At 53.9% G+C, this 9,312-nt stretch overlaps 4 protein-coding genes and 1 pseudogene across 4 annotated transcripts, besides 3 other annotated features; all 5 read right to left on the reverse strand.

The window, feature by feature from the left end:
- Window positions 1-545: 545 nt before the first annotated feature.
- Tco025E_07624 (uncharacterized protein) lies at window positions 546-1,850 on the reverse strand (the record flags this gene model as incomplete). Its single annotated transcript, XM_029374487.1, has 1 exon — window positions 546-1,850. One exon carries the CDS (start codon window positions 1,848-1,850, stop codon window positions 546-548), a length of 1,305 nt encoding a protein of 434 aa, XP_029225460.1.
- A 94-nt stretch (window positions 1,851-1,944) lies between these two features.
- Window positions 1,945-1,963: a microsatellite.
- Window positions 1,964-2,268: 305 nt separating this feature from the next.
- Window positions 2,269-2,309: a microsatellite.
- A 44-nt stretch (window positions 2,310-2,353) lies between these two features.
- Tco025E_07625 (uncharacterized protein) lies at window positions 2,354-4,162 on the reverse strand (the record flags this gene model as incomplete). Its single annotated transcript, XM_029374488.1, has 1 exon — window positions 2,354-4,162. One exon carries the CDS (start codon window positions 4,160-4,162, stop codon window positions 2,354-2,356), a length of 1,809 nt encoding a protein of 602 aa, XP_029225461.1.
- A 603-nt stretch (window positions 4,163-4,765) lies between these two features.
- On the reverse strand, window positions 4,766-5,992 carry Tco025E_07626 (uncharacterized protein; the record flags this gene model as incomplete). Its single annotated transcript, XM_029374489.1, has 1 exon — window positions 4,766-5,992. One exon carries the CDS (start codon window positions 5,990-5,992, stop codon window positions 4,766-4,768), a length of 1,227 nt encoding a protein of 408 aa, XP_029225462.1.
- Window positions 5,993-6,135: 143 nt separating this feature from the next.
- Window positions 6,136-6,200: a sequence feature (A-rich).
- An 86-nt stretch (window positions 6,201-6,286) lies between these two features.
- On the reverse strand, window positions 6,287-8,629 carry Tco025E_07627 (anaphase-promoting complex subunit 2; the record flags this gene model as incomplete). The annotated part of the gene is made up of 1 exon (XM_029374490.1): window positions 6,287-8,629. One exon carries the CDS (start codon window positions 8,627-8,629, stop codon window positions 6,287-6,289), a length of 2,343 nt encoding a protein of 780 aa, XP_029225463.1.
- A 348-nt stretch (window positions 8,630-8,977) lies between these two features.
- Window positions 8,978-9,312, reverse strand: Tco025E_07628 (60S ribosomal protein L27A/L29; annotated as a pseudogene).

A 9,312-nucleotide genomic window follows, 5' to 3' on the forward strand; every position in this document is an offset into this window, starting at 1 on the left:
CATACATTACAACCACACGCAGAACGGGGGCTGAATAAGCGCCACGAAAACAGACAACAGCAAAACAAAAACCAGCTGTGGGACAGAGCAAAAAGCGAATGAAGAAGAATACAAGAACCATCTGGCCAATGTTTATGTGTATATACAAAACATGTCAAGAGAAGCCAAGGCAAAAATTATTTTCACTCCACAATCGTTTTCCTTATGCCTAATCCTTCATTGGCTTCTCTTTGGCTTGGTTCCACCGCTCCCTACCGGCACCCCCTTATTTTTCTCTCTCGAACACTTTCATTGCTTTGTTGTCAGCTCTGGCTCTCCTCAACCCCATCACTCACTTTTTCCTCTCCTCGGCTCCTTTTATACTATGCATATTTTTGATCTTGTTGTTGTCGTTTGTGTGCATCCGTGCCTTCAGACTGCAAGGCAAAGAAGTTGGTTACTTGAAAGTCCATGTACCTCAATTGTTTCTTCTCCCTAACGGATACGTATACACCAGACTTTTTTTTCATTTGTGTGTGGTCTTTTTTTTTGGTATCGCTTCCCTCTCATTGATCTTTGATTCCTGTACGGGCGGGCGGTGTCCGGTACAAAAGCTTCTTAAGGTGGTTGTTTTCTTGCATTTTCTTTTCCAGCTGATGCAAGTAGTTCTGGTGCTGTTGTTGGAGTTCATCCATGAGTTCACCCATCTCGAGACTCTTGTTGAACTTCAGGTCCTCCAGCTGCTTTGTTGTCATGTTCAACGCGTTGGCGTACTTCATGAGACTTGCCTCCATTGCCTGAATCACCCCCTCCTTCTCCAACACCAACATGTTTTTGCGTACCACGTTGGTGTTGAGCATCTCTTTGTTTTTGTAAACGAGGCGGTAAGTGTGAATCGGAATCGTCTCGTCCTTCGGTAGAATACTTAAGACGTCTTCAGGTTCCTCGCGTGAGGCAGAAGGCACCAACGCAGACTTGGATACGTTGCGTTGATATTCCTTCTCCAACTTCATTTCCCGCAGGGACTGCATAATGGTGTCCAGGCGGGCATGCAGTTGTTGCTGACGTTTAAGTTGGGCCCGGGTGACATTGTCTTGGCCGCGGCACACCGCCTTCATCTGCGCTACAGCGTCCTTTAAGAATAACTTGTCAGTCTCCATGTATTCTATGGAAACATTGGACATCTGGTTTTCAAACAGGGTTAAAGCCATGTCGTCCTTCTGGCTGCGTTTGCGCAGTTCTTCAAGTCGGAGTTCCAGCTCACGACATTCGCGCTGCTTCACACGGACGTTGTTGTGGGCGTCGTTCAGGGCAGCATCGAGGTCCGCCCGCTTCTGAAGCTCCGCTTCGAGGCCCCGTAGGTAGGCTTCTTTCCTTTTGATAATTGTATGCGCGGCACGCAACTCGTTCTTGACGGTCACCTCAAGTTGTGACATCTCCTTGACGTCGGATGCCGCCTGCATCACTTCCTCCTCGCTTAGTGAGTACTGCTCGTGCCAGCCCGTCTTGTCAACCAAAGCCTCGTAGGCATTGGTCTCCTTCAACAAAAACTTGGAGCGATCATCCAGCAGCTTTTGCTGCGTAACGTTCTCCTTGGCGAGGAGTTGGTTCCGGCGCCTCGCGATCTTGAGTGTGTTTTCCAGACGTGTGATGGTGTCCAGCGCGTCCTCAGCCGAAATACTCGCGGGGTCGCGTTCACAGGCAGTCTGAAACTCGACGATTTGCCGTGAAACATCGTCGCCGTGGTTTTCGCTCTCAATGGACGCTATCGCACCGTTGATGGTGTCAAGCTGGAGGGCGTACTCCTCAATGGCCGCGTTCATGCGATCCAGCTCCGCCTGCAGTTCATGGGCCCCGTTTTGCTCCGTCATTTTCGTTTTACGTTTATTTTTTTTCTTCCTTTTGCGCCCAGTGGGGGGAAAAAAGAAAAAAAGGAGAAACGAAGAAGAGGGGGGAGGGGAGGAGATATATACATATATATATACAAAGTACGTTGGTGCGTGTGTACAGCCTTGTCCCTCCGCCCGCGGTTGCGGTTGGGGAGAAGAAGGGGAAAGGGGCTCACGCGGGTGCAGTTGTCGTGCTCGTGCCGCGACGTCATGCCGCTCACTGCGCCGCGGCTGATCCCGCACTCTCCCTCCCTCTGGCCTCAGCGGAGCCCCCGCCGCCCCCCGCAGCTCCGCGCGTCGGCAGGCGTCATGGGGCGCTGCAGCCAAAGACAAGGCGGGCAACGCGGGAGCGGCGACGAGTACAGCAGCCGCAGCGGCGGCAAGGATAGAGGAAGAGAGAGAGGAGGAGGAGGAGGAGGAGGAGGAGGAGGAGGAGAGGAGAAACAAATAACTAAAGACTGCGTGTGGGAAAAGCGTTTGCTCAACTAGGCGGCATTGAGAGCCTTACAAGCCGCACGAGGCCAGAAAGTCAAACGCTTCCATCGCTGGAACAGCCGCGCCCGCTGCCGCTCACGCCGCAAATCGCTCAAAATACTCTCAGAGAGGCGTGCACGACACGCGTGCTCGTACCGCCCCTTCCAGCGCCGAAAACACCCCATCAAAAGCACCAGCTCACGCAACGTTTCTGCGACACATGTCATGGCCCGCTGATTTTGCTCGCGCGCCGCGACTTCGCGCCAATTCAACAGCACGCGTCTCTTCTTGGCTGCCGCCAGTCGCCTCCGTGCCCACCTCAGCCTTGCACGCCACCACCACTTGGCGTAGCACGCATAAAGGGTTTGCTGTCGGTAAAAGAGCCTACAGGCAGCCTGCTTGCGCCACAGCAGTACGACACGTCGCTGCAAGCATTGCCGTCTCCAACACTGCGACTGCGCATTCTGCAAACGCAAGTCCAGTCGCCGTCGCCAGCGGCACCAGCATGCCGCGGTCACGAAGGAGGTGACCCGTTTTCGTCGAAGCGCCTGCAGCCACGTCTCCATCGCGCGAACAAGACGGCGGAAGACAAAGAAACGGTCCGACAACCGGTTCCGATACTTCGCACGCCATTGTGCAAGCGCGACTTTTCGCAGTCTCCCCTGCGCAATCCGTTGCGCACACTGAAGCTTAAACACCGCGAACTCCGCCCGCTGCGCCGCCACGTAAACGATGGGCGGGCCGCATGCTAAAGGAGTCTCCAACTCCGTGCGCTGTTGCCTGGCGGAGACGTAGCGATGGAGCAGTTCATTCCACGCCTGTCGCAGCAAAAGGCGCCTAGACATCCACTCAGCCAATCGAAGGTCTAGCCGATGTTCTGTCTTTCTTTTCCAATGGGAGAGAACACGGTCTTTGATAGCGAACACAGCGGCGGGCTGACCGACTTGAGCCAGCTCCACATACTTGTGCCTCCTGCGCATGTCCGCCGCTCGCACTTCCATGCCGCTCAGGAGGCGGCAAACATCTAAACGTTCACGCCAGCGCAGGAAGCAGTGTCGCAATCTACGGCGTCGGACACCCACAAATGCGCAACCTCTTCTCTTCAAACTTGCACGGAAGCGACGCAAACATTCTTGCGTCTGTCGTCGTCGCTCCACGACGCCAACCCAATGAAGTACGACATCATAAAGTAGTCTTCGTCGATTATTGTTGGCCTCCCGCGCAAACACGGACCACGCCCGCAGCACACGACGAAGGCGATAGTACGCGTACCTAAGCTCACACTCCGCGTGGAGAAAACGTCGCCGACGCGCCGCCAAACGAAGGCGCAGTAAAAAGGCCGACATAATAGCTCTCTCCCGAGACGACTGTAGCAAAACTAGAGCAACGGATGGAATCGCCTCGCCCTCAGTTCCCCCCAGCGGAGTTACTGGCGGCACGGCCTCCATCTCCACCTCTTGACGTGCCTCTCCAAACGCCTTCCGGTAGAGCTCCCGACTGAGTCGGGCTTGGTCCAGCCCTCTTGCGGCGCCTTTCATGTGCTGCGCCGTAGCAGCAGCACCAGCAGGAGCAGCAGCAAATTCTTTTCTGGGCTGCAACGCATGATGATGTCGAGGCTGCGGCACAGCAACCTTCACGCGAGGCGCCGGCACAGCAGCTGTCGTGACTGCGGAAGGACCCTTCCCCAGCAAAGGGAGAGAATGGTGCTGCGTGACGTACCGCCACACCGCACGCAGCATCAGACGCGTCATTCGCTTGATGCGCTCCTCTGCCTCTCTCAGACGATCCTGCAACCCCTCCAAGTCGTCATCCACGCACATGAAAGACAACAACAAAATAAATTGCGCTCTATTTTCTATGGAAAATGAGGAGGTGCCGGCACCTAAACGGAAGAGTACAGAAATGGTGCGCCGTCTGTCTTTGCCCTTACCCCTTCCTCTAAAGGCCCTCTGTACTACGCCTTGAAAAACACCCACAGACACATACACACGCGAAAGAAAGCAAGAAGTTGGCTTTCCTGTCGCCCCGTCTCCTTCCTAGACGTATACCGGCTGCATTCTCATGGGTGGCTTCCACTCCACACAGCGAAACCAACTCCCATCACTTGCTGCCCACACGCAATTGCCCCGCAATGCCCACTTTACCTCACTCAGTTCCGAAAGTCATAATAATACATGTCATATCAAAATGAACGAAAAAATTAAAGATGAATCTGAGAGTCCCCGCAGCAGCTTGAGGGGCCATCCACGACATTTTGGCTTTCACCAACGCAGGCCGGCAACGACGCAAAAGCAAGAAAAGATCCAAAGAGTAGAAACTTTTACGAGACGAATTCCAGGAAAGCGTTCGATACGACGCTCCATTCCCTCCAGGAGATACCTGAAACTCAAGGCACAAGAGACCATCAACCCTCATTTTGGGTATCAGCGCGCAGCCGAAGAGGCACTTCGTCGTGCGCTGGTATTCGTCATCGTCTTGTCGTAGAATGGCGGGAAAACCACCGGGGACGCAAAATTTACCTCACGCGGAAAGGAACGCCACGCAGTGATCCAAGAGGGTGATTTTAAAAAGGGCGGCGCGTTTTCGGCGACCAAATTCAACTTATACACCACCACGCGCTCCGTGGAGGCATTCGCATCCATGCCAATCATGAGGTGCGGGCTAAACAACACAACCGTGCCGGGGCCAATTGCGTCGCCGCCCTCGACGGGACCCCCCACAACACTGCTGTCAAACCTAAACCGCTGAAGCTGCTCTGGAATGTGCGACTCCATCGGCAAAAATGGGAGCGACAGATCACCCGGTGAAACCTGCGTCAAATACTGCTCCTGTACAAAACGATGGGACCCCCTCAAGAGAAACATAGGCATCGTCTGCCTGTCGGGGCGGTGCGTAAAGACAAGCAAGGAAACAGCAAGCGGCTGTTTGCCGCTCAACCTCACACCAATCGATGGGGCAGTGCAGTGATACCCAAAGGGGCCTCCGTATGGCTCTCGAAACATGGGAGCATCCGAAAACAAGACGGGACGCTCAACGCCGCCAACCTCAGTGGCAATGTTGCCGATAGGTTCCCAAAAGGAAGCGTCTCGCACAATGCTTTCTAGTTCCTTATTCGTCATCCAGACGTTACAGCGGTACTCGTTGATGGCCCTCAGCATCTGGGGGTCGTTGTAGATAGTCGACTGGCACCCCTTACCCGAAATCTTGACAACCTCCTTTGCCAGTATCTCGCTTAATTTCCACAGTTCTTCACCTGTAAGATCTTCCTTCTTTCGACCATTCAAAAACTTTGCGGCGACCTCCGTTAGAAGTTTCCGTCGCCGCTTTTCCGCGCGGTACAGACGCATCATGTACTTTCGCCGCTGCAACCGTGCCATTACTTTTGTGTAGAGCGGATCCGAGAGTTTTGCCTTGGACTTGAGCATCGACTCAATATCGGGGACCTCGAGTAAATAACGGGCGCGGGCCACGGTGGACGCAGTCAGTGCGGGTCGAAGCCGCTCAACAATGGAGGTCCCCACCGCCGCAGGAAAAATGGCGTACCCGTGCTGAAGAAAGTGCTGTCGTGCCGTGGCGAAAAACGGAGTATCCCTCATGCCTTTTGTAGCTGGTCCGCCCTCGTGGCGAGCAGAGCGGTACAACAGCCACATAAAAACAGGCAAACGCAGAAAGCAAAAAAGGGGGAAAAAAACTGGACATTAAAAAAGGGGGAGGGGAAGACCGCTGCATGAGGACGGCATAATTTGTTAACAATGGTCAGCGTAAATACAGCTGCCGACACGGGGCTGGGGAAAAAGAAAGCCACGAGAAGGCAAAAAGAAAAAAAGCACACACACACACAGAGAGAAAGAGAGAAAGGTGCGTATAAATGAAGAGGAAAAGGAGACTCTTCCGTTGCCCTTCAATCCCTTCATCGTTCAACTGTTCGTATGCACGTATTCACCTCAGCTGGTCGGTAGTGTGAAGAGTTCAGCCTCATTGAGCTTTAATTTTCCTTGCTTCAGAAACATACGAAGAAGCTTCTTCATGTCATCAAGCGTTCCCGGGAATTGGCCGAGCATTTTTATGCTGTTGAATATATCGTTCGCCCCGCAAGGTCCCCGCGCCTTTAGCATCGCTGTCATCATTGAAAGCAACATCTTAACTTGATCCGGCGATAGTCCCGCGGGCTGCCCCTCACTTTCTTCCGCCTCGGCAAAGGTGAAGTTCGACGTCGATACGTAGTTTGTTTGCAAGGACAAACTCCTGTTTCCGTCGGTGGAAACGAGCACAGATGGAAAGAGGTGCGATAAACGCTGCTGCAGCACATGCGGTTTGACTTCCATACGCTCTGCCACAGCCGTCAGAGGGGCGGGGGAGCCGAGTTCCAACGCGATGTCACGAACGTACAGTACAAGCGATGCGGAGAAGAGCGAGAGGTCGTACGTCACCGCAACCAGCGTGTTCGTGGAGGTGTCCTTTTGTGTGAGCTCCAGGCTGACACGTCCCTGCGAGAGAATCCACTCAAGACGCTGATTCACCTTCATGCGCTTGTACTCCTCCACGACGTCTTCCATGGCGGGGGTGAATAGCGGGTGGGGGCTGTACCGCTCCGGCACCGGCCGTGTCTCACCTGCGGGAAGGCACACAGACAACTTTGGCCATGACGTGGTGGAGAGAATGTCGAGACTCAACGGCCAGTCCCTCCCTCGCCGTTGGGGTGTCACTCCCGCGGAGGCCCGTCCGTGCGCCTTTTTCATGTGCAGCGTATAGCGACGAGATGCCTGAATGTCGCGGATCATCACGACGCAGGGCGCCAGCACATCCTCACCAAAGGCGCACTTTAAGCGCTCCAACACTTCCTCCTCGGTCGTGGTGTCAAAGTCGTGCATCTTCTTCTCCAACAGCTGGAAGGCCAACAACTTCATGTACTCCTCCACAAGTGAGGTGACACTAATCGCAGACATCAACACCCGCAGCACATCAGGCCGCTCATGCATAGACAAGCAAGATTGGCTGGGGCCTGGGGATAGGTCTTCGTCGCTTTCCTCATCATCAGCAGTGGAAACCGAACTAAAGCTGTCTGGTGAGAAGTTATGCAGGCTTAAATTTAAAACAGAATCCGCGTTCGGTTGCGTGATTGCTTGAACCACAGCGGAGACGCAGTCCTTTCGCTTTTTGAGGTGCTCCAGCGTGTCGTCGACAATGGTAAAAATCACGGAACCCTGGTCATTCTTGGAAAACAATACACACAGGGAATGTATGGTGCCAATCAGAGTAGTGAGAATTTCTTCCGTGCGCGTGCCGGCCCTGTGGAGCTCGGACGCCAACATCTGCTTCGCTGTTTGTACCAATTCGTTCTGGAGAGTGTCGTCAGAGCACCGCCGGAGACACACGCGCAAATCCTTTAGGGTCGGTGTTGAGTCCGGGTACGCCATCACGACATCCCAAAGACTCGCGATCCGCTTGCGACCGTAACTAACAAGCAGCAGCTGCTCCAGTTCCTCGCCCCACCGATTGACTTCCGTGCGGCCATCCGAGTTGTGGGGGTCTGGAGATAACGCCATTCGAACAAAGGTGTCCACAACACCGTCCTTCCATCGCATGCAAGACCTTATCCGACGAGCAGTAAGGTCATCGTCCAGCAACTCAATACGCTCAAGTGTACACTCAACCAAGACCGATTTCCACAGCATCTTAATGTCTGGCGTCGATGATAGCGTAAGCTCGTGCAGATGCTCCAGCACCTTGTCACACTGCCACTGACTCCCACGCATGAGGGTGGCACGCCCCTCCATCCCCTCAATCTCGTCAAGCAATTTTCGCCCGTGGCCACGAAGAAACTGCAGGAGTACTTCTTTCTCAGGAGGACTCTCGTCTGTGAGAAGATCCGGCTGCAACAGATGACAACGCAGTGACACAGTGAACCCCGAGACAAACTCCATCGCATTTAGTTTCTTGCACCAGTGCTTAAGGTGCAGCAGGGTTTGTCTGTATGCCTTCTGTAGCGACTGCAACGCCAAAATTTCACGCCCGTCCCGCATATTCCTCTTGTACTCCACAAGGCTGGTGTTGGCAAAGGCCTCAAACACCTTCCGCACAACTAGCTCCCCCACAGTGGCGTTAAACGGCGGCGTTGCCAAAGCGGCAAGTGTCTCACTGTACCGACGCGCTTCAGCCACCCGGGTGTCGGCAAAAGCCAAAATGCCATCCCGGCGTATCACCTCTAAAAAACCAAATAAGTTCGCAAAAGCCTCCGTCTCACCCAGTGTTACTGTCTTCCCAACGGATAACTGCCCGGTGGACATTAACTCAGCACCTAACAACGTCCGAGTTCCCAAACTCTGTTTATACGAAGCCCGGCACGAGTGCCGCACATCATCGTACCATGCGTAGGCCCATCCCCCATGACAAGACGTGCAACGATAAAGGGAGAAAGAAAGGGAAAATCATGACGGTAAACAGCAAACAAGAAAAAAATATATATGAAGCAGCATGACAGTATACCATCGAGAGACGCAATGGATGCATGAACACTACCATAAATAAGAGTAAACGACCAGAAACAAGGAGATAAACATCGCCAAAGATCTGGGGAAAAGAAAAACAAAGAAAACAGAATCAGCAGCTGCTTTCCCAACCGACACATATTCTCTACGCCTGCAGCACCACGGCACCACCAGCCTTGCGAATCTTCTTGTCGGCAAGCTTGCTCACCCAGCGGGCCTTCACAATGCAAGGGGCCTGCAGGTGGCCATTGCCAAGCAGCTTCGAGTACCCGTTTGCCAGGAGATCAACAACGGGCAAGGCCTCTCCCTTCTTCGCCTTCAGCGCCTCATCCTTGGCGATCAACTTCGTGATGTTGTTCAGGTTGATCGTCGGCTTCCACAGAGCGTTCTTCTTCAGGTGGTAGTGGTTCATGCCGCACTTGCCGAAGTATCCGGGGTGTACTTGTCAAGTTGATGCGGTGGTGGTGCTGGCCACCGGCGTT

Source organism: Trypanosoma conorhini (genome assembly GCF_003719485.1).
Source record: "Trypanosoma conorhini strain 025E chromosome Unknown Tco_14.4_contig_00605, whole genome shotgun sequence".
Lineage (NCBI taxonomy): Eukaryota > Euglenozoa > Kinetoplastea > Trypanosomatida > Trypanosomatidae > Trypanosoma > Trypanosoma conorhini.